The sequence below is a fragment of the Chaetura pelagica genome, unplaced genomic scaffold (genome assembly GCF_000747805.2).
Source record: "Chaetura pelagica isolate M959 unplaced genomic scaffold, ChaPel_1.0 scaffold31, whole genome shotgun sequence".
Lineage (NCBI taxonomy): Eukaryota > Metazoa > Chordata > Aves > Apodiformes > Apodidae > Chaetura > Chaetura pelagica.
The window spans coordinates 237,880-262,165 of NW_009952481.1; the positions used below are offsets into that span (position 1 = coordinate 237,880).

Consider the following 24,286-nt stretch of genomic DNA (forward strand, 5'->3'; position numbering starts at 1 on the left):
AGAGTGTAAGAGGCCTCTTTTATTTACGAACAGTCTCAGGAGATTGTCCAAAGGTATCTCCAGGGGGACTACATGTGAAGTGTCTCAATTTCTGTGAAGATACACTTTCCCAAATAGCTGCCTTTGAGAAAATTAGGCTGTGGTAGAAGGCCTCTATGTGCAATGGTCTGTAAATAAACTGGTCTTGGTGCAAACATAAATGCATGTGACAAATGCAACTGAGTTAGCTGCACTTAAAAATGTAGATCATGATGACAATTATGACAATGTAAAACTGATTTTTCATGAAATGGTTCTGTGCATGAGAAGCTGTGAGCATAGAAGGCTTCTAATTACTGGAATAGCTGGCTTTACTACTAATGCACATTGTTTTGAACCTAAACATCTTCAGGCTCAATTACAGGTTCAATGCTGTGCATACTATTTGCTCAAGTGAAATAAGGCATAGTAGGATGAAGCTATTTTATTCAAAGAGAATAATTATACTTCCTACTCTGCAAAGCCTGTTCTTTTTTTTCTTTTTCTTATTTTCTTTTTTTTTTTTTTTCAGTCTAAATATACTCAATGCATGCATATGTTTGTACTGCTCTAAGAAAAATGTGTTTATGATGTTAGAAACTGTATTCCATCCCCATAAATGCTACTTTGGCAACTGCATTCCAGCAGTAGTTTTTAATTCTGATGGAAATGTGAAGTAAACTTGTCAGTACTAAGTCTGGGGCCTAAGCAAGAACCCTGTCATGAACAGTAGCAGTGAGTGTAGGTCTGCCTAACAAAAAGCCTGGGGCCCTGATTCAGAGCCAACCAGAGCTGATAAACACAGTCTCATTGGCTGCAGTGAGCTTCACAGCAGAGCTTACATTTGACAGAGTAAGGTTTGAAGAATGTCCTACCCGAGTTGACACATTTTGACATTTGTCACGGCAATAAGCAAAATGAACCCTAACATATCTTATTTGCTCTGTAGATTGCAGGGCCTTATACTGACAAGGGTGACAGCTTCTCCTTGACATTTGAGCCGTCCAGCCTCGCACTCGGTCATGGTCCGACGGGCAGCAGACCCACTCACTTCAGCACAGATCTGGATTCCTCCCTCCTCACACGGCCTGTCTTCGTCACAAACACAGCTGTTGGATTTCACTAAGCAGAAGCACAGACAAAAAAACTCTCAGAGTGACATCTGACTCAACAAAAACCAGAAAATGTTTCCAGCAAATCTTCGGGGTTGACAGCAATTTCATGGAGGGTGCTCAGCACAAGGAAGACATGAACCTGTTGGAGTGGGTCCAGAGAAGGGCCACAAAAATCATCAGAGAAGTGGAGGCAGACTTTTTAAAAGCAGATGCAGTGATAGGATGATGGGTGGTGAAACACTGAAAGATGTTGCCTAGAGAGGTGGTGGATACCCCAACCCTGGGAACATTCAATGTCATGTTGGACAGAGCTCTTAGTAACTTAATGTAGTTGAAGTTGTCCCTTCTGACTGCATCAGGGTTGGACTAAATGTCCTTTAGTAGCCCCTTGCAACCCAAACGATTCTGTGATTCTATTATTCTTTTCCTAACCAGAAGTAACAATTGTTGATATTCAGATTCAGTGGAAAAACTAATAGTGGAAATGTCTGGGGCCGCCTCTGCTAAGAGAGACAGATCGCGTTTGTGGGAAAAGCTTGCTTAAGGTGCCTGAGATATTGCTCTCACAGACTTCTCTGATGTTACTACTTGAACTAACTTGTGTACCTACTGCCCCAGAGTCTAGATAACATGTAAGATGATAGATCTGTCTTTGGACAGTAACACCTTGATCATGCAGACACTTACAACTAGTATCTTTATTTACATACAGGCTGTTTCACTAAGATCAAAGGATCTACTCGTGTAAATAAATGTGTGTAGTTGTATCAGTGACAACAGCTAAATAATCAGATAAGAAGATCCCATCTGATATTTATTTTTCATAACTGTGTCTTTGTTTTAGTGTTGTAGCTGTTTGGGGTTTTTTTGCCTGTCTTTGTCTCTGCTGAAGATCCAGCCAGTTTTGATTATCTTTTTTTTTTTTTTTTTTATATATAATTTTTGTCTGCTCAACCCTGTTAGACAAAAGGGATTAACTCCATCATGTAATCTTTTTTAATGTCTAAATATGACAATAACTGCACTTCTATCTAGGATACTTCTGAAGACCTAATTTACTTCTTTATCTTTCCATTTCTGGCAGCCCTCCATTCAATGCAAAGTAGTGTAGGACACAGGGAAATTAGATCAGGGAATTAAAAAACTTCCACTACAGAGATTGCAAAAGACTGGAACTATTTCTTCTGAGGAAAGAGACATCCACCTTTAATCATAATGAGAAAAACTGGGGATAGGCTGTGAAGTACAAACAAAAGCAAATTATTTTCCTAGATAGTATAGAATAAGACATTCTATTCCTTGCCACAAGATACCGTTGTGGAGACTCCTCAGAAAGTTTCACAAAAGTATTAGCTATCCCTGTGGGCAGTAATTACTCCCACAATTACTGTGTTAAGTAATTTGTAACAGGTGGATACAGTGAAAAAAAAGAGCAGGCCAAGGGTTTCACCTAAAACTTTCAGAGGAACAACAGGGTAAACTACTTAACAGGGACTAGGAATAAGCTTTTGCTGCAGTTAGTACCTTTTCCTACAATATCTTACAGGGTTTTCCTTTCCATGGTTGGAGCTTGCTGCCATATTTGTACAGCAAACACTGGGCTAATGGTTTGAACCAGCCTAGCATTGCCTGGTGCCTCCCGGAGGGTCTGGAGATACCATGCCAGGAAATACTTACAGCTCATACGTAACTGGGATAAAGATTTCCTTTTGATCACTGTTGCAAGCAGTTGTGAAGAGACTCTTACCATCGCATTTTTCCCACGAACGGCACGATCCACATGCTATTTCAGCTGCCTGTGGTATTTTGCAGCTTTCTGCGCTAGCAAGAGAGTATTTTCTGCCCATGCACTCCAAGGCATGCATCTTGCAAATAGTTAAAGCTGTGTTTCTCATGGTTCTTTGATCTGTAGCACAGGTGTCCAGGGAAGGACTGAAAATAAAAGCAGGGGTTGTGCTATTTAAATGTGTTTTATGTCGGTACCTCTTAAAAAGAGCTGAAGGAATGGAAAAAGTTCAGGATCCAGTTCCAATTTGCCTGTTCATTGAAGTACATGCTAAGAGTCCAGAAAGGGAACTTGAGACATAGACATGAGAATAATTTAAGTGCATTCCTTTTCCACAGGATCCTGCATCTCAGCAGAGTCAGTCTCTGAAGGACAGGGATATTACTGAGTACTTACAAGTCATCTCAGTAGCAGTGAGCACAGAATTTTAGTCAGATCTCAATTATTCTCTAATATATTACACATGTATGCACCTAAGTTCATAAACAGACAATATTTCCTATACCTATAATTATATATACACAAATGCAAATATATACTTATAAATAAGTATATATAAGTATATAAGTATTTCTTAATTAAAAGACATTAAAATATACTTAAAGACCTTTGCTGTCCTTCAGAATTCTCAGCTTTTTCTTAACAAAATGTTTTGATCCAGCATCAGAGACCAAAGATATTTCTGGAAATACACATGAATTTCCACAGAAATTTCTTAAAAACTTGCTCTATTTATCCAGAGAACTTTCTTGATTATTTCTTGAAATTCAGATATTGTTCTAACACCCACTAAAAATAGCTTTTAAAAGCAGCAGTAACAATTATTGGACTACCTTAAACACTGTGTACTTTGAGGAGAGTCCCAAAGGTCTTATCATTTCTGTTTCATGCTGTAAGTATAGCAGGGAAGGAATAAGCCCATCCATTATTTTTGGATTTTAATCTCAAACCCTAGGCTTCTCCACTTGTTCTCAATGCAATCAGTGGCATCTGTGTGAAATGAAGAAAAGAAGTGCTTCTAGAAACCGAGTATGCCTGTGCTCTTCTGGATGCACTTCACAGCCACAGTTTAGGTGCAGAGTGCAGGAGAGCAGTCATGCTCACAGGGAACTGAGAGGTTTGAAATATGGCTTCAAAGGCTTCCTTTTGGCACTGCTCCTGCTTTTGTGGTTACAAACACTCCCGCAGAAGGTTTTAGTGTCTAGTGGGTGAGTTTTGAAAGTCAACCTCAGCTAAAGAGGTGTTTGGTGGAAAGGAGAGGTTGATGAGGAATAGGCAAATGGCCTTAATGAGCTTAATGAGGCTGACTGAAGGGAAGAGTAGCAGTCCCTGTGAAAGTCGTTTATCAAAGTAGGGGAGAGGAGTTTCGAAGAGGGAAGGTCTAGTAATAAAGTCCTGACTCAAACATTGCTCACTTGCTGGCCAAGAGTTAAGGCAATTTTAAAATTATTTTTTTCCTTGGAATTAGGAATCGGGTCTTGGTAGATCAATAAATAAGGTACTGCAGAATAGGGCTTGCTCCAAGCTTTGGGAATTGTTCTTTAAGAGATTATCCTGAAGCCTCTTGAAACAGGTGACTTTGCAGAAAGTTGAAACTACCTGTAATCTAGTGCACCTTTCAGATATTGAAAATTTGGTCCAGAGCTCATCAGCTGAGCTTGAAAACTTCGCTGCATCTATCTGCAACTGAGAGTATTTTCAGAGATTAATAACTGTATTACATATCCTACTTAAACTGGCATCCTCAGCTGCAATGGGTCCTTTAATTCCTCTGCTTTGTCAAAATACCAGCCACTAAAGATCTAGTAAAGTTTGTTGCCTGAATTTTCCTTAGCGCTCATTTATTAACATAAAGAATGAGGTTCACCCTCTTATTCTGAGGTACAAGAGCACAGCCCCATGAATATGCAGCACTAAGAAGCTGATAACGGAAACCTGTGTATTTGTCTGCATGATACTGTTTGCTTGCTTGGTTGCACAGCCTGTGACATAGAAGTGCACTGATTTATAATGGGAAAGTTATCTTCACAGACAGAAGTTTAAGAAAATTCATATTTAAATGCTATCTTAAATTTGGAAGAGCAAAGTGTGATCCAGGGAGAGCACCTAATCTGTAACTGTTTATTATGTTTAAAATTGTTCAGAGGCTTTCTTTATTTGCCTGAGTGATGTATCTCCATACTTGAGTCTTAAGGCCACAAGACAGCTTAATTTAGCTGAAAAGATTGAAGGCAGATACAAGTGCGCTAGTATGTCTGCTTTGCACCACTTTAGCAACACCTAGAAAAAGGAAGCAAGGCTGATGTAACCACATGCTAAAGGCTTAACCCAGGGAGATCCATGTTGCCTATCTTCAACTACAGTAAAATCCCTCAAGATATCTTGAGAGTGTTTCACTTACTTGCTACAGCTGGGTCAGCTGGAAGAAAGCCAGTGGAAATTAACATGTTCAGATGCACAAGAGAAAGGATGGAGAATCTGTACATACAAGAGAAATTAATAAACTGCAGTCATTACTGAGAAAGGATATTACAGGGCTGGGAGCAGCACAGTAGTGCAATAAAAATTATTAGAGGCAAGGAAGATCTGTTGTGTAAAGCAAATCTAAGAAATTCAATATCTTTTACTGAAAAGAAAGGCTTAGGTAAAACCAAGCTTTTATCAAAGAACGTATTGTGATAAATGAAATGACAGATTAAGTCAGCAAATTCCAGTACCTGAAGGTGCCTACAGGAAAGCTGGGGAGGGGCTTTCCACCGGAGAGAGCAGTGGTAGGACATGGGATAATGGTTTTAAACTGAAAGACAGGAGATTTAGGTTAGACATCAGGAAGAAATTATTCACCATGAGGGTAGGAAGGTACTGGAATAGGTTGCTCAGGGAGGTTGTGGAAGCCCCTCCCCGGAGGTGTTTAAGGCCAGGTTGGATGAGATTTTGTGCAGTCTGGTCTAGTGTGAGGTGTCCCTGCTCATGACAGAGGGGCTGGAACCTGATGATTTTTAAGGTCCTTCCAACCTTAAACACTTTATGAAATGTTTAATAATGTGTCTCTCCCTTTCACCTGCATTGAGAGGCAGGCAACTTTCAGTGAAACTAAAGAGTGAAAATTCAGCACTGTGGAAATTATTTTAACTTCTTAAAATTATATTATATTCTTAAAATTATTATTATCTTTTAATGTAAGATAGGCCAAGAACTGTGAGAGACACAGATGTGTGTAAGTGTGTGGTGGAAAAAGAAGGGATAGTATTTCAAAGTTATCAAATCTCATGTTTCACTGTGGAGATTGTCTTTAGCTACTGGAGGCTGTACTAACACTCTTCCTGTGCTCTGACCCCTTCCTTGCACTAGTGCCAATTCACACCGGATAGCTGATGTCCACACTGTTAAACTATCTTTGCCTGCAAAAGACTGGGACTACATCAGACTGCCTGTTAGGAATGGACCTTGACCCTAGTAACTCCTGCACTGTGCCTGGGAATTATCTGGGGATTGGTCCTTCCCAAAGCTCTACCAGAAGCTGCTTTAGCAATTTAGCAGCTTTGGTGCCCAGGATCAGATCCTGGTGCTAACTGATGAGTACAAATGTAGCCTAAGGCACCATGTCATGAAGGACAAATTATCCCTCATCAGCCTGTTCTGGGGTTCTTGTTGTTGTCCCAGGAAGTCTTGGTTTCTAGTCACTTGGAAACTGAAAGGATGTAAGATGGGTCTGAAACCATAGTGTTCCTGAATTCCCATGTGAATTCTTGTTTCTAGATCTATTCCGAGCAGAGGCTGCTGCTGAAAGTCAATATTACAGCAAAGGAAGCCAAGTTACTTCAGCTCTCTGTGGAAGGACTGAGATCTGCTTACATGCCTTTGTCCTACAGCCTTAACAGTCTTGCAGATTGGTCTGCTTTGTCAGCTGATGATTTATCCTTTTATTATTAGATGTGTTATTTCAAGACGGAGTGAAAAGATGGCATCAGGTAGCAGAAATTACTGTTATCTATCTTCCTGCCATCTTGAACATAATTATAAAAAATAGAAACAGGCAAGTAGTAGATTTATTACAACTGAAGCCTGAATGCATAACTGAATGTAATTAATTTACCTTTCAAGGTTATTATGACTCTGCCCAAGGCCTTCTCTAACATTGTGAACCCCTCTCATCTTCTGTGCAAATAACCTCAACACACTCATGAACCACAGGAGTGCTTGTTACCCCACTTAAATGAGTATTGAGACCAGAAAAAGAATAGGACCAGATTATTTAAAATATTTAGGCATTTTAGGAGAGGAATAGAGTCCTACCAGAGTTGTTACAAACCTGGCACTTCTGTTTGCATGGCCTCAGATCCTAAGGAAATGTCTAGTGAGTCAACAAAAACATGAACTAAGCTCATCAATTTTAATTTTGAGATGTTTGAAGAGTGGCAATTTTGGCTTACAGCAAGAGTCATCATGCAGGGGACTCTGGAACTATGTGGCTGATGGAAACTACCCTTACTCCACTAGGAGTTCTGCTACCTTCAAATAATATGAGATAAATTAAAAATTTATTCTGCCTACTACATAAGGATAAGACAAATTTTGTCTGTTATCCTAGAGTTTCCAAAACTGCTCAGCTCCTGCTGTGGTATAATCCTGGCCAGATTTCATATCTAAAGCTCACACCCACTATGATGACTTCATAGGAGGTTTCATCCAGTCTATGAACACCAGCCCAGATGTTAAGAGTGCTGAGCTCTTTGACACATCTGACCATCAGCACCAGGTGGTCTCAGGTGTCTTCTTGTTACTCCAGTGTTTTGGTTCTGTTACCTCCATGTTTAGCAAAGAACTGAGAGAACTACTAATTCTTTATATTTTTCCTCCATTTTTTCTTGCAGAATATGATCAAACAGGAAACAATAAACTCTGATCAGCAAGTTACGAGGTCAGGAAAGGTTATGTGACTGGTTTGTGCAAACTGATGTGTAGATGGAAGATTAGATTATTATACCTCTCATAACTCCAGTCTCTCAGCTGGGAAAAGAAATCTGCTTATTTAAGTAGCTCACTCAATGATTTAAGTTCCAAGGGCCTCTGTTTTAAATTTTCCTCAATCTTCTAAATACCATTTTATCTTTTTCCATTTATTTTGAAGATCAAGTGGAGCTAAAATTATCCCTTTGCCATCTGTCATCCAACCAAATTCCATTGCTGCTAAAACCCACTGACAGCTCTGACAAGGCAGGTAAGTGATGAACAGGACATTGCTTAAGCTGTAAAGCGAATAAAGTATAATGTCTCCTTCTATGAGTAAAGATTTCTCATCTGTCATGGACTGGAGATTTAAGAGACTTAATTGGTGTTGAATAAAGTGAGAAAGTCATTGTCAAATTCAGTCTGAACTTACCCACACTCGTAGGGCATTTTGCACACACATTGTGACTGATGCACTTTCTCCCATGGCTGACATTTAGGCTCTGTCACTTCTGGTTTCACACTGGGCACTGAAGTAGAAGAACACAGACAGTGCTGTAAAGGGTTAGAAAAACATGGGCTGTTAAAGGTTGACTCTGAAATTACCATATCAGTTGAGCTTAAAAGGCACTGAGCTATACAACCATGATGTAAAGTCACATCCTGCATGTTCAATAGAAGTATCTACTGCATGGAAGGAATGAACATAATTAAAAATATATTATACACTTTGCAAAGTTACTGTTCAGAAATTTATCCATGGGTATGAGTCAGATGGAAGCAGAAGATACTATGTTCATCTCAGTTCTGCAGCAGGTGTTTGCTTCTGCTAAACTTAGCAGAGCTGAATCATAGCTGGCAATAACTTTAACATTAGGTTTCAGAGTTACTTGCTTCACTATTGTCACTAGAAAACCTAGGTTCCAAAGTGCTATGTAGAAATGTAAAGCTGAATATATACACTGATGGAAACCTACAAGTTCCATCAGCCCTTAATCTGCACTATCTTTAAAAATAAGAGCAACAGTGATTCCTGAGGAATTTTCATTATTGCACACCTACTGTTCTTGCAGTGCTGAGTTATATTCACAGATTTAAAATTAAACAGGCCTTTGCTAAACATTTCTGTGGAGATTTCCATATCAAGTAAAGTCTAGACTTTGTTAAATCTGTACAGACAGACTTTATAAGAAAGCTTTATTCTGATTTGTTTTGCAGATTAAGTTTCTGTAGTTTTCTACTTTAGATTAGAACTTTAATACACTGCAGTGTAATACAAACAGGCATAATCCTGTCTTCCTGCAGAAGGGAAAAATCACTGTATTGGTTGTATAATTGTCTGTAACTGACACTATACATGTAAATACTCTCATAAAAACATGTATGGCACTGTGCCTGTGTATACATATCTTCTTAATGTTTACCATTCTTATATTGTTTGTTTGTTTGTTCATTGTTTTTAACTATAGTTCTAATCCTTACCCTAATCTAATTGTTGTGCCCTTTTCGTTTTTTCACTTTTGTATTAATGCAATGCTCAGGCAGGCACAAGGTGTTTCAAAAGATGGAAGCATTTTAAACTGGTTCTAATAATTACTGGAATTTGAATGCATGTTGTAACAACAAACAATTAAAATTGGTCACTATGGCTAAGCCTAAGAAGTAATTGGCAACACTACTTCAGCAGCAGTGAGCTGTTTATGTACATGTGTTATTCCTTCTGAAATCCCTATGCACATGGATGTGACACAGCAGCAGACAACTTATACTGAGAATCTCACAGGACCTGTGCTTTTTGAGGTCTAAGCCTGACTGTCACCTGCTTCTTCTCTCAGATCAAGTGACCTCAGGCAGCAGTTCCCTGATAAGGAAAGTACAGACATGAAATGTAGGAGACATGCCTAGTCTTCTACAGCAGTGCCTGCCAACACTAATAAGGGTCTCCCTCAGGACAGGAAAACATCTGGGACTTCAAGCGAGAGTGTGACTGGTCTGAAGCAGCAAACTGCTTGGATATCTGTATTATCACTGACCAGCATCAAAAGAGTGCACAAAAGGAAGCCTTGTCTGTCTTCCACAGCTGGGAAAGATGACTTAAATAGAGCTATGCTATAGCCTGTTTCCCCCTCTCTCAGAGCCTGCCTGTATCAACTCAGAGAGTACACAACTGCTACTATGAACTTGAAGAAGCATTTCCCTCTTGCTTCCATTTCCTGGAGATTTACTCCATATCAGCTGTGTGACTGTCAGATTATTAAAAGGAGTCATCCAGCCCTGTCCTACTCTGCCCTGAGAGGCTGTGGTGCACTGAATAGCTTCCAGATAAAAATGTGCAGCTCAAATGGTGGTGGTCTTATACAACATGTGGGGCACAATAGGCAGCATACATCCGAGGAAATCTCTTAAAATATTGTTAGGGACAATCTTTGGTAGTAATAGGGGAGTGGGAAGCAAAAAGCCATAAGGAAAGCTCAGAAGAAATGTCTTACTTAAGGTATCAACTTGTTTGAACAGCCCAAAGAAAAGACATGTTTTCTGCACTCACTGATATAAGTGCAAGTGATAGAAGTATGGCTTGTCTATATCAGTTATAGATCTGTCTATACCTTATCTGCATCAGCCATGGTCTGCCCAGGAAAGACACTCCCGCGTCGCATTTGGAGGACTGCAATGGCTTACCTGGTTTCTTGCACTGGATAGTCTTCATGTCTGGAGACCACTTGAGACTGGGCTCACACAAAATGGAGCGTGCCCCTTCTAAGTGCATGCCAGGTGAACAGGATAGAGTTATTCTCTCTCCGATCTCATAGACAGGTTTCCATGGCTCTCCTTGCAACCCCCCCTCCAGGACAGGCAGGAGACAAGCGGTTTCTAAGCATTGAAGCATTTGAGATAGTCACAGTGAATCAGTGCAGAAAGTAGTCACATAAATTATGTTCTTCTAAGCTCCTTAAAAATTTGAATGGTAAGATTAGCTGATTTTCGTGTAGAAACATACTGATTGTTCTACCACAGAATTTAAGTTTATCAAAACAGCCAGACACACGTAAACCAAGGACACAATGACAGGATCTTCTCCTACAGCCTGAAGGTCCAGCCCTGCCTTGAAGAGGGCTTCTCAGTTCTTAGGACATGTTTCTGTTGATACTTCATAGTAGAGAATAACATTCTAGTCAGTTCATACTAGAGAGTAACAGCCTAGAGAGAGGTCATACATACAGTTGTATTTCAAAACCAGAATCAGTTAGACCTACCCTGGCAATGTCGGTCTCCAACTTGCCACTGTGAATTAGTGCCACACTTAGCAATAGGATCACCAACAAGAGAATATCCAGGTTTGCAAGCATAAACAATGCTTTTCCCAACAGGGTATGAGTTTTCAGCATTCTGAAAGACAAGGAACAGCTGAAATTTTGGGTAAACAGTTTAAGAACCAGCAGCAGTGTTCATGTCCCTTTGATTCTGGAATACAGTAGCTGAGGAAAGTGAAAACTACTAATGTCATTGATGAGAGCATCTGGAATACTGGGGGCAGTCCTTGTTATCAGTAGTCAGTAAATGTGATCAAAATGAAGATGATGATGCAAATGGTGTGGTAGAAAACAGATTATTCAGGTTACCTTAATTGAGCAAAGGGAGGGTTAAAGATGAAGGTACCCTGTAACAGGGATCTGACAGTGGTAGGTTAGCCATGGAACAGTGCTCTCCTGACAGTGTATAAACTGACTGCAAATATGGCTGTTATCAAGCATTACAGGGGAACAGAAGCTCTTGAACAGCCTTCCAGGGGGATCAGTGGAGAGTTTGCTAAAGATTTTCTAAATCTTAGGATAATGTTAGGTTTAATAAGGCCAAGTGTCGAGTCCTGGACTTGGGTCACAACAAACCCATGCAATGCTATAGGCCTGGAGAAGAGTGGCTGGAAAGCTGCCCAGCAGACAAAAACCTGGGGTTGGTCAACAGCGGCTGAGTATGAGCCAACAGTGTGATCAGGTGGCCAAGAAAGCCAAGAGCATCCTGGCTTGTATCAGCAACAGTGTGGCCAGCAGGACTTGGACAGTGATTGTCCCCATGTACTCGGCACTAGTGTGGCTGCATCTCAAATCCTGTGTTCAGATTTGGGCCCCTCACTTACAAGAAAGACACTGAGGTGCTGGAGCACATTCAGAGGAGGGCAACAGAACTGGTGAAGGGTCTAGAGTACAAATCTTATGAGCAGTGTATGAAGGAACTGGAGTTGTTTAACCTGAAGAAAGGCTGACAGGAGACCTTGCTGCTCTCTTCAGCTGCCTGAAAGGAGGTTGTAGATGGGTGGGTGCTGTTTTTTTCTCCCTAGTAACAAGCAATAGGGCAAGAAGAAATGGGCTCAAGTTCTGCTAGGGGACGTTTATATTGGGGATTACAATAAATGTATTCACTGAAAGAGTTATCAAACACTGCAACAGGCTGTCCAGGGAAGTGGCTGAATCACCATCTCTGGAGGTGTTCAGAGATGTGATGCTTAGGGACATGAAGTAGTACCAAACTCAGTAGAGTTAGGTTAATCATAGAAACACAGAATCATAGAATGGTTTGAGTTCGAAGGGACCTTAAAGATCATCTAGTTCCAACCCCCCTGCATGGGCAGGGACACCTCCCACTAGAATAGGTTGCTCAGAACCTCATCCAACATGGCCTTGAACAATTCCAAGGATGGGGCTTCCAAAACTTCTATGGACAACCTGTGCCAGTGTTTCACCACCTTCACACTAAAGAATCTTTTCCTCATGTGTAACCTAAATCTACTCTCTTCTAGTTTTAACCCATTACCTCCTGTCCTCTCACTACAAGCCCCTGTAAAAAGTCCCTCTCCAGCTTTTCTGCAGACAGGCTGAACAACCCAAAAAGCCAATTCACCCAGCCTGTCTTTGTAGGAGAGGTGCTTCAGCCCTTGGATCATCTTCATGGTTCTGCTTTGAACTTTCTCCAAGAGCTCCATGTCCTTCTTATGTTGAGGGCTGCAGAACTGGACATAGCACTCCATGTGGGGTCTCATGAGAGCCAAGTCTAGGAGAAGAATCACCTCTCTTGACCAATGGTTGGATTTGATGATCTTAAAGGTTTTTTCCAACCAGAATGGTTCTTTGATTTTGTAGTTCATATGGCTCAGAAAATTTTTAATACGTGTATACATTAAAGGATAAGTCAATTACTTTTTTCTGTAGGTACCATGGTCCAGAAAAACAAAGCTTTTGTTCTGGTTTGGGGGGGGGGGCATTTTTTATTTTATTTTATTTGTACTAAGAAGTCCTGGCTAACATCAGCTAAACTTGAGCCAGGGAGAAATGCTGAAGGAGCTGCTATACAGTAGACCTGATCCTAAGCTTACCAAGAAAAATACAAATTTGCAAGTGAATATCTCTATTAACTTTAATAGAGACACTTCAGGTTGAAATAGGACAGATAATAGAAGAATAGAAATAACTCACTTGAACAAATCCATTTTCCAAGAAAGGAGGAGCTGAACAGAATTCTTTAGGAGTTATGGATAAATCAAAACAGTGTGGTTCAATCAAACTATGAAGCAAAAAAAAAAAGCAAGATTTAGTTTTAACTTAATCTCCTTTCCTTTTAAAATTGTACTCCTTTCTGTGAAGTCCATTTTTCAGACTATTATGCATCCCATTTATTTAAAAATTATAGTTGAAAATAGGTACTACCAGGCTATCTGAGACAGTGTTAAATAGCATGGTGTCAAGTTTGCTGGCTTTTACCCCATTTTCTACTCTTACCTTGTATCAGATTCACAGCTTCTGAATTTATTTTTGTTTCGACTTAAATCTGAAAGCTCAGTAACTGATCTCCTTGAATTCAATAACTTATGAATCCTCTGAAATAATTTTTAAAATCTTCCTGTAGTCATGCTCCTAATGTGTTTTTTTCTGCTTACCGAAAGTGCTTCAACTCTTCATCTTCACACGGTCTGCTTTCACTGTGCTCTCCTATGCAGGCCTTCCCACCACCATGTGGGGAGGGGTTGTTGCAGGTTCGACTCCTTGACCTTCCTCCCCCTGAACAGGGACTCCAGGAAGACCAGCAGCTCCAGCGTCCATCAACAACACCTAAACAACATTTGGGAATATGTCATATAAACCACTCTTTAAGTGGTTTAAAAGCACAGGCTGTTCAAACCTAGTGATGGTCCAAACTGTGCTCTTACAGAGAATTCCAGATTGCAATGATCTCATCTTTCACCTTTCCCAAACTTGCTTTTCACAGAAGTATAATTCTATGGAGTCTCTAGTTATCAGAGTCTGAGAGGACATAAAATTATCTGTCAGCTACAACTAAAGACAAAATTAATATCCAATAATTGTTGAAATTATTTGTATTCATTCATTTAGTATATATCCTTACTTATAGAAGGTTATGTTTTGAGTGGTCAGTATTGTCCACTGCATTTTATAATAATAAACCCAGTTCTTTGTTAAGTACTGTTAGGACACATTAACCAAAGACCCAGGCTTAGCATGACCCACCCCATGCTGTATGTCTGCAGCGATACCTGACACAAGCAGCTACTGCGCATCAGCCACTTGTTCAGGTTGTGCAGTGGGACAAACAGACTGGAAGCAGGGGAGCACATCTTGCCACAAAAACCCTTGCAAGTTTAAAGAGTGCTGACCTGGCTGATCTTGCACAAGAGTTCCCAGCTCACAAGCTGCTCCAAAGGTGTATGGCTTGCAGTAACACACACACTGAGTTCCGTCCACAGCCGCTTCACCACCATTCTGGCAAGGCTGGCATTTGCAGGGATCTTTTTCAGCCATATATTCTTCAATGGCTTGTTTCAGGTAATGCTTTTTGACTGAGGAGCAGGGAACCTCCTTTACCAGCTCGTATAATGGTGTTAGCTACACATAATAGAGAAACATTTGTATGAAATAGTTATAATTGGGATACATAAGTTTATAAGCATTTCTCATCATGAAAAATAATTTGTGATGTATGCTTCTGCACATGGGCATCAACAGATGCTCTAATTTGCTAGTTAGGTAGCTCAAATCTTATGTTGGTATCTAATATTAGCCTTCTTCTGAAAAGCCTGTTCTGCTTAACAGCATCCCTTAAAGCTGGTGGTACATTAGTCATGTTTAAATATATTTGAGCTATGATATTATGGTTGAGATAAAAGTGTAACACTGACCACTCAGCTATTCCCAGCCTAAAAAACTGGACATTTAAACAACCCATTATGGTATTTCATTGAGCAGTGACTGAAGGTAACAAGAAGAGAAAAAAATTTGCACCCCTATTGCCTACTTTATGATGTTCTGTGTTTTTACATTTAATTAAAAACTTTCTAACAGAAATCTTTCAGGTTTATGCCATTCTTCAGTATGTGGACACTTCCTCCCAAAAGGGTCTTAGACAAGGGAGAGTAAATACAGCCATGCCCAACTTTGTCTGGCTTCCAGAATCTCTAGTTATGCTAAATTCTGGATGCAGAAAGAAGGAGGCGGGATAAAAAGGATACTCAGAATCTGGCAAGCTGAGTGGAAGACACACAGACCTGCCAATATGCATGTCAAGAAAGGGGCTATCTCAGATCTAGGGATTTCTTCACTGCTAGAGTGACCCTCCATTCTTAAGCAGAACTCCACTGAAGTCACTCACTGAAGGCTGGAAAGATTGTAGATATTGACATGCCAAAGGACTTAGAATCTTGATCACATTACCTTCATGGCATTTTCTTCCCATTAACCCTTCTTTTTTTATAAAGTAAGCTGAAAACAAAATTATTGCAGACCACAACATAATTAATCATCAGCTATAGCTTAACCATTTGTCCCCTTGAGAAGATCCCATCTGCTCATCTGTGCTTCAGGAAAATGACCTTACCTTCTGTTTAATTACTCTGGGATAGTCCGTTACTGATCTGGCCCAAAAGGAGTATCTCTCACTGTTCCCAGCAGGATTATTCAGGTCTAGATAACTAAGGCCAGCAACAGCAGCTGGGCTTCCTCCTTCTATATATGGCTCTCCTTTAATCTTACTACCACTGCTTCCTGTAGATTCAGGATGGGAAATACAGAAAATACACGCACTGCTATATATACAAACAGAAACAGAAAAAATACATACAAAAACTGGGCTAGCAAGTAGTGAAAGGACTCATTAGTGCAGATCTGTGCCTGGATCAAGGGCTCCTACATTTGTAGTATATAAGAAGTATACTGTGTTGCAGATGTCTTGGCAGCCCTGACTTAGGACATCCAGAAAAGTACTAGTTACAGGGAAAGCATTAGCAATGACTGATGAGTGTTGGAGAGCCTTTTAAACCAGGCACTTGTTGCCTGGGTTCAGCATATTAAGACAGGGTTCAATAAAGCTATCAACACCTGCTCCTCATTTTGGCAGCCATTTAGGAGAAAATGAAAGTTGGACACGTGACAAGTGTGCAAGTTATTGTTGAATGTTGAACATTTACCTGAAGAACTCTGTAGCAGTTCATCCAGTCTTGAGCACTTTACTTTCTTCTTTTTCACAATGAATAGATTCCACTCTGATGTAGTGCACTTATGCATGTCTGTAATGCTCATACCTGCAGATAATCAATACATTAATAAGACACGTAGAGTGTCTTGGATTAATTTCCAAGTTTATCACTGAGTTGAGAAATCATTAAGTACTTTGCCTAAATTTAACTAGCATGTCCTGTGGGGAGATCCACACATTGCTAAAGCCCATGGAAGGAGGCTGAGAGATGGGAGGTGAATCTGGAAAAAAATTGTTTCTTTAATCTCTTTTCTCAGCAGTGCCTATTTCTATAGTACTGCTCCCCATTGAGTACCGTCATATGTGTCACTCTGGTCTATGCTGTGTTTGCAATTTATTCTGCTTCACACAGTTTTATCCAACCTTCATTTCTGAGTATCTTTTAAGCTTTAACATAATTTGAGATTTAGATTGGCACTTAGAATTCAAGGTAATCCTAATGAGGTCCTGACCCAGCTATCAAATCTTTGCTACCTAGTGTGCTGCACATTACAGTTGTGGATCTAGAACCAAATGTTGTGGTTTGAGCACTTTTCCTGATCTTTCTTTTGCCCATGAAGAAAATGTGATTACTAGTAGAAGTATCTTACTTGGTTTTTAGATACTACCTGGGAGAACATGCAAATAATTTTTTATTCTTGTTTATACAGTTTGTTTCTTGTAACAAATACTCCAGTACTCTACCTTCTGCTTTCATTTTGTCAGTATCCATATAAAAAATAACTTTGTAATGTCCTCCTAGAGATCCAGAGTGTAAGAAATGAGTCCCAAATTGTTCAATAAGTCTTCTATAGACATTATACTCATAGATGACTGGAAGGTTGGCCAGTTCCTTCCAGAAGGGCTCCGCAAGAGTGAGAAAGTCTGGGCGGTTGTTAATAAACTGTGCCACTTCCACACTGTTCTCAACAACCATCAGCTGCCTGCTCTGGGGGAAGGAGAAGACATCAGTCATGATTCATGTCACTATCAAGGTGTTCCCTACTGGCCAGAGGACATGCACCTTATATTGGCTACTAACAAGCAGTTTGACAGAGCTGTTAGAGGTGTCTAAGCAACTCAGTGAATGCAAATTAGGAAATATCTTTAGGACCTTTATTTATAAATTCTCCAAGAGATTTCTTTTCCTGCTGTGTACCTGAAAGCTAGTGTAAGGACAAAGAAGAAAGGAAAATACCACTTTTCAAAGCTAAGGGTGCTTTCCAAGACCAGAATCCTGGCAGTAGTATGTTAACAAGCCTTGTCTGGAAGCAAATCAGACGTACTGGAGAGGCCTTCTTTGCACTCTCTTTTGTCTAGAGGAGCCTCTCTTTGGAGGGGCCCTGGCCATTTTGAGGATGCTGCTGTATTATAAAATCCTATATGCCTATACAATATTGTTCACCTCAGCCTCTCAAAGTTGTTTTTGAACTCTTGTTATGCTAAGTCTCAAAATACATAATTGTTTATTAGTATGGCAAAACAAGTTTGTCCTTTATCACCTTGGAAGCCATGAAATGTATAAATTTGCTACTTGATTTTATTTACTATGAAACAGAGATTATACTTCATAATTGACAGTTACTCTCAAATTATTTCTCTAATACTCCTTTTTAAATAAGTCAAAGGCATGAGCATTGTGACCTCCTGTTTAAGGTTCCAGATCACTCTCCTAATGGATTTCTACTAGTGGAAAATGTATTCTAAAATAAATTAATTCTAAGCACGGAATTCTTCTTTTTTGTTGTTTTTTTTTCTTCGCCAAGGTACTGACAGAGGTAACTGGAAAACAAAACATGGGGAGTAAATCTTTAGAAGAAAACTGAAAAGATTAATCTATTATGAGAAGACACCAATGTTTCTCCTCCTGAAATAGGGAGAAAAACAGCTAGTAAATAGCTGCTATAATAAAGAAATAATATGGAGAAAGTAAAACCAGCAGCCAGCCCTTCTTAACTGATATCCAAACTAGTGATCTCTTCGTAAAGGTTTTATGTGATTTTTTTCTGTCATGCACTTTGTGCCAAAAATATCTGGATAAAAGAAATATTTGCATCTCACTATAAAAGCACATTTTAAAATGCTGAAAATGCTTGTGCAAAACACTAAGACATAGTGACAATTTATACATACCTTTTGACTGTGTTGCTGAATTTTATTTTGTGAATAATGATGTCCACTGTTTGAATTTTCATACCTCTCTGTGTGTTTCATGTAAGACCAGGTACTGTTGAAAAACTCATAACTGAAATCATTCTGAACTTTAACCTAGAAGATGAAAGAATTCTGTATAGCGAGCTTCATGAAGATGTCAAAAATGATAACTTACAGACTAGAGCTAGTCCCTCCAGATATAAAAAAATCTAGTGTGTTTCTCAGACTGAATGAATTTCAGATTTCACAAGAAGTACTGAATACTGTTCAAAAAGCTTTACATATATATTTGTATAATTATGTTATGACGCAAAGTATATTAAGGATTGCTTGGCATTCATAGTATCATAACATTCTTTTGGTTGGAAAAGACCTCTAAGATAAGGGAGTCCAACCATTAACTCTACCAAGTACAGTGCTAAACCATGTCCCTCAGCATCACACCTACATGTCTTTTAAACACCTCCAGGGATGCTGATTCAGCGACCTACCTGGGCAGCCTGTTCCAGTGTTTAATTACCCTTTCAGTGAATAAGTTTTTTTCTAATATCCAATCTAAATCTCCCCTGGTGCAAACTGAGGGAATTTCCCCTTGTCCTATCACTTGTTACTTGGGAGAACAGACCAACCCCCACCTGGCTACAACCTTTCAGGTAAGTGAAGAAAGCAAAAAGGTCCCCCCTCAGCCTCCATTTCTCCAGTTCCCTCCCTCAAAAATACAATGCTCCTTGTAAGACTTGCATTCTAGACCCCTTTACAGTTTTGCTGCCCTTCTCTGGACTTGGTCCAGCAATAATTCTTGTGATAAATGTGAGATGAACCACATCTCTGAGACAGTTATCTCCAACACAGTGTATCTCCAGGAGATCTTCACAAACCACTCAAAAGCCTTATGTACATAACATTTCTTAGGGTGATTCAGGCCACTACTTATGCAATGGAGATGGTTTTACATGGAACCCAACTGTGAGAGAATTAGAACCCACCTTCAAGGAGTTATGAGGCTTGGTTTTCCTGTCATCTTAGCAAGATACACACTAGTTTGTGTGTGACTGCAGAGAGAAACAGGTGTCATTCAGCTATATTTAGGGAAATCTAGCTGCCAAGAGACCTGACAAGCTTTGTATTGTAGGAGAAGGAGCAATGGCTTTAAACTGGAAGAAGGCAGATTTAGGTTAGGCTTTAGGAAGAAATCTTCTCTATGAGGGTGGTAAGATATGAAGAGGTTGCCCAGGAGACTTGTGGATGCCCCATCCTTGTAAGTGTTCAAGGCCAGTATGGATGGGACTTGGAGAAAACCATTCAAGTGGGAGGTGTCCCTGCCCTTGCAGGGAGGGTGGAAACACATGATCTTTAAGGTTCTTTCCAATGCAAACCATTCTATGATTTTAAGATTCTGCTAGTTTTAACCATTACTCTTAAGACAAAGCTGTGCTTAATGGAAACATACCTGGAAAGTATAAGCAAGAACACTTTCACTCAGCCTGTAGTATTCTCTTCCATCACCACTAAAGACTTTTCTGCATTGTCCTCCAAAGCTTTTTGTATGAATTACTCTTCCTCTGGTCTCACCAGTAATGGCATCGAATCTACAAAAGGAAAAAAAATGAAAAGCATTAAGATATACAGGTAGCAAATTATTGTACAGGAAGGAAAAATTACAAAGCCATTGTAACTGAGAGCTGCATCTGCAGATGAAGATCATATGCTGATTTACGCAAGAAAAAGGAGTATCAAATGACAGACTTCCATGCCTGTAGAAATGCAGTGTGCATAGCATGTTACAATACGGAAAGCAAAATGTTGCTCTTGATTTGTCAACAAACACATATCAATATCTCTTAACATTAAGACATTCATAGCTATCACAACTAATTATATTATTTTATTTTTCCAGCAATAAATGCAACACAGAAGCAACAAAGCATCCATTAAAAAATGTTCAGTTTACTATATCTGAATTATATTGCATAACAAGAGATATAACTATGCTAAAGAAAATTAAATTCATTCTTTTACTGGTTGCAGGTGGGATGTATAAACAGAAATTCATAGGGATTCACAGTACTAACTGTAAAAGCAATGAACAAAAAGAATGAGCTTTGCTAGCTCATTTTTTCCACACTGATGATCATGTGCTACTGGTTGACTTTTCATTTCATTTCTTAAAAGATGCTTTTCACTGGCAGGAATGAAAGATAAAAAGCTTTATTCTGTGCTTCAGATCAAAGGGCCTGTACATCCTGAGTGCTCTGAGCCACTGGCATAATGGAGGCAGTTGTACTGAAGACTTTTGCATATTGGGGCTTTTTAAGCCCAGGAGAGATATACCCAGAGCTTATAAATACAATAAAAATGTAAATGCATTTGGCACCATATTACTGATCCTGGCACAGAACCTTACCCTGTTCCTGTAAGTTCAGAGTTTGGAGGTGTTTTATCAATATCACATACAGTCATCTTCTCTTCACATCGATCTTCATCTGCACCATCTTCCTCACAATCCTGGTCTCCATTGCACACAAGAGATCTGCTAACACACTGACCTAAATCAGAACAAAAAATGTGTGGGGTGAAGAGTTGTTTGCTCATTTTAACAATAAATCACCCAAATTCAGAGCAGAAGTCCTGCTTATCTATTAAATTAATTAGCTGGTTCAATCCCGTAATGAACTGTCTGTGCTCAGGAGGGCTTGTGGAACAACCGTAAGTGTAGACATAAAGAACTAATGTATAATATACTTCAGGGAACCACAGCCATACAAGGCTGATACATTAATAAAACAGTTGAATTCTATATTTATTTCCTGAGCTTTCATCCTTTGAACCTATCAGTTGTGATTAACTATGATTATCTCTCTGGCAGCATCAAAACATATTTATTGTGTTTCTCTGTGATAAATATCTACCTCCTGAGACAATGTGCCTTCCTGTGAAGATATTGGAAGGTACTTGGATATGAGGAATCCTTTAAGGAACATTAGTTTCATGACCTAATTGGTTTCCAATATTTTTGGATATAGCCTAGAACAGCTTTGAACAATCACATCTAAGGTTGTATTCCTTAATAATCTTCTTATAATGAAAAATCCGTACTCTAGATCAAATTAATAAGGCAGAATGACTTAGAGAGGCTACCAGGGCTACAGCATATCTGCAAAGCTCTGCAATGCTCCAGATGAAATTAAAAAGGAACAGTCAAGGATGGAAAAAAAGGACACATCCTCCTAAAAAAATTGTCTGTAGGTCTAGAGTTCTACAAAGTCATTGTCCATTTACTGAAGTTCAAAGATAACAAGGCTATCTTCTTCTCTTTATGACCAGAAAATGGTGAAAAGGTCTTGGATGGTACCTGAAGAACATCTGAACCGATCACCACAGCCATCCTCTGTTGGGCATCCCCTTGTGGGGGTGCATGGTCTTGTTTCAAAGGCATCCCCAGAGCAGGGGTTTCCCCCATACTGGCCATAAATGGCTGCTGTCCGTCTCCGAATCTGAATGCAAATTAAGAGAGACCTCAGAAAATCCAAAGCTAAAGCAGGAATAGTTTACTGGTGTCAAGACAATGTTAACATTCTACTGCTCAAAGGAAATGAGGCATTCACTTTTCTATTTTATTTTATTTTATTATTTTTTATTTTATTATTATTTTCATTGTGAACAACCACACTGGGTATTATCACAATATGGCAACAAATACTTAAGTTAATAGGAAGACAACTATTTTATCTATAAGGTCTTTGCCCTGGTACCAAAGCTTGGCTGGTTTGTTCAAAAAGCTAGTAGGTAACTGAAAACAAGAGACAGCTGCTCACAAAATTCAGTTTTGTTTCACATTTAGGATCAATCATGTGTGATAGGAATTTGCTAAAGTTCTTCAAAGTAAACAATGCCATTTAGGAAGATGATAGTTTCTAACATCAAGTGGGCTACTTTTTGCTTCTAAAAAGAATAAGTACTGTCTCATAGCACATCTTCAACTTTTACTAATTCCTCCCTAATTGATGCAACATCAAAATAAATGGAAGGAAAATAAAAAGCATCCTGAGCATCAATAGAGTTGCTCTGAAAAATCATCAACTTGCTTTCCTTGAGACATGAGTCAACTAGTGAAAAAGGAAAAGAATTGATACAAACCAGCATCAGTGGAGGAATATCTCAGATTACTGAATAGTTCCACTGGGTCTTTTGGAACTGTCACCAAAATAAAAAGTGCACAAATGATTTTACAACATGAATATTATAGCTTTGAAAGGGAACATATGTGGGACAGACTGGTGGATTTCCCTTCTGAGTTCTTTGTTTTTCAACCTTCTCAGTCTGCTGGGACTTTTGTCTGACATCTGGTTTGTGGTTTTAAAGATACAAAAGCTCCTTAATTGCTGGGATAAAAAGCATATGCTTATGAAGTCCTGAGTACAGAAGAGGTGTGTCTGTCTGTACCTGTTTTTGAGTGCAGCCATTGCATTCGGACCAAGGGCCAAAGGAATTCCAGTGGCAATGGACTGGATGGGAAGTGCTGCCTCAGTAGTATTATTTTGCATTTTAACAAAAAAGAAAGGGAAAAAAAAATAAAAAGAGAGAGAGAAAATAGTTAGGGCTTTCCATGCACAAGCAATAGTGCAAAACTTTCTGAAGTAGCAAAACAGGCCTTCAATAACAATTCAGTGCATGACCAGTCTCCCTCTAAAACCACTCGCACTTTCTTTTCATGTGTAAGAATGAAAACAGTCCCCGTTAAGGCTTTGGTTACTGACAAGAAGAAACTAGATATGTTCACCTAGTCTGGAGATCAGCAAAGACTTTGTGCAACAATAATACAAGCTTCAAAGACCAGCTTCACATTGTAAAGCAGGGAGAGCCCAGACCACGTCTGGAGATAGGCTGTGTGTGCCATAGTGCGCAGCAGACCTTTCTGCAGCAGCTCTGGAACAGCCAGTTTACCCACGGGAGGCACTGAGGGTGTCACCTGTCCCCAGTCTGGGGCTGGCACAGGGTAAGCTGTGCTGTGTTTCACAGATGGACATTGCTGTGGCTCACACCACCACTGTGCTCTTTTCTCCAGGGGTGGCTGATGTCCCTGGGCACAGGCAAGGGACATCTCAGTGCCTCACACTCGTCACCACTGATGGCAGTGACAGTGCTGACAAGAAACAGTGTCTCCCCTCCCCAGAAGTAGATCTGAAGACTCCTTTAAGCCCTGCCTGACATCATGCACCAGAAGCTGTCTATTAAATTATACATGCTTAGTCTTCAGGATGTAACTTAATAAAAAAGTATTCACCTGGAAAAAATGGGGAGGAAACCTGAAACTTCCAGCAACAGAAAAATCCCCAGCACCTGAAATAACGAGGAGCAAAAGCAAGCTTACTTTGTTTTTCTGCTTTTTCCATTAGCTCATGCAGCTGTTCTAACTTTCTGCAATCTTTACACTAGTCAGCTTAAGATAAAAGGAGAACATCACACTGGTTTTCCTCAGCTTTGTTGTGAAAGTTATTGTTTTCTAGTTGTATTCTTTCTTGCAATATTGCCCAATTACATTTTCAGCTAAGCATTTCTCTGTAAATTGAAATTTCATTGCACTTGCCATATTCACGTCATCAGTATAAATTAAGTAAGCAATTGTCTTACCTTCATGTTAGATGAGATACTCAGATATCCAGCAATTACCAGGGAAATGCACTTCCACTCAATTCAGAAGCCAAAGGAGTCAGTCAGTCTGTCTGCTACTGTATGTCTCTTCTGT

The 24,286-nt window shown here is 39.6% G+C and overlaps 1 protein-coding gene across 1 annotated transcript in view; it reads right to left on the bottom strand.

Annotated features, from left to right (window-relative positions):
- Window positions 1–919: 919 nt before the first annotated feature.
- C7 (complement component 7) overlaps window positions 920–24,286 on the bottom strand; it is a 34,995-nt gene continuing 11,628 nt past the window's right edge. Inside the window, exons 2-19 of the mRNA XM_010008710.1 lie at window positions 24,172–24,277; window positions 23,825–23,880; window positions 22,984–23,059; window positions 21,893–22,034; window positions 20,945–21,086; window positions 19,991–20,129; window positions 18,520–18,654; window positions 17,092–17,335; window positions 16,340–16,453; window positions 15,751–15,917; window positions 14,534–14,762; window positions 13,799–13,970; window positions 13,338–13,425; window positions 11,124–11,256; window positions 10,549–10,740; window positions 8,303–8,399; window positions 2,881–3,065; window positions 920–1,140 (exon numbers count right to left, since the gene is read on the bottom strand). Coding sequence (XP_010007012.1) covers window positions 953–1,140; window positions 2,881–3,065; window positions 8,303–8,399; window positions 10,549–10,740; window positions 11,124–11,256; window positions 13,338–13,425; window positions 13,799–13,970; window positions 14,534–14,762; window positions 15,751–15,917; window positions 16,340–16,453; window positions 17,092–17,335; window positions 18,520–18,654; window positions 19,991–20,129; window positions 20,945–21,086; window positions 21,893–22,034; window positions 22,984–23,059; window positions 23,825–23,880; window positions 24,172–24,177 — 2,505 coding nt within the window. The 5' untranslated portion in view covers window positions 24,178–24,277 and the 3' untranslated portion in view covers window positions 920–952. The remainder of the gene's footprint in view (window positions 1,141–2,880; window positions 3,066–8,302; window positions 8,400–10,548; window positions 10,741–11,123; window positions 11,257–13,337; window positions 13,426–13,798; window positions 13,971–14,533; window positions 14,763–15,750; window positions 15,918–16,339; window positions 16,454–17,091; window positions 17,336–18,519; window positions 18,655–19,990; window positions 20,130–20,944; window positions 21,087–21,892; window positions 22,035–22,983; window positions 23,060–23,824; window positions 23,881–24,171; window positions 24,278–24,286) is intronic.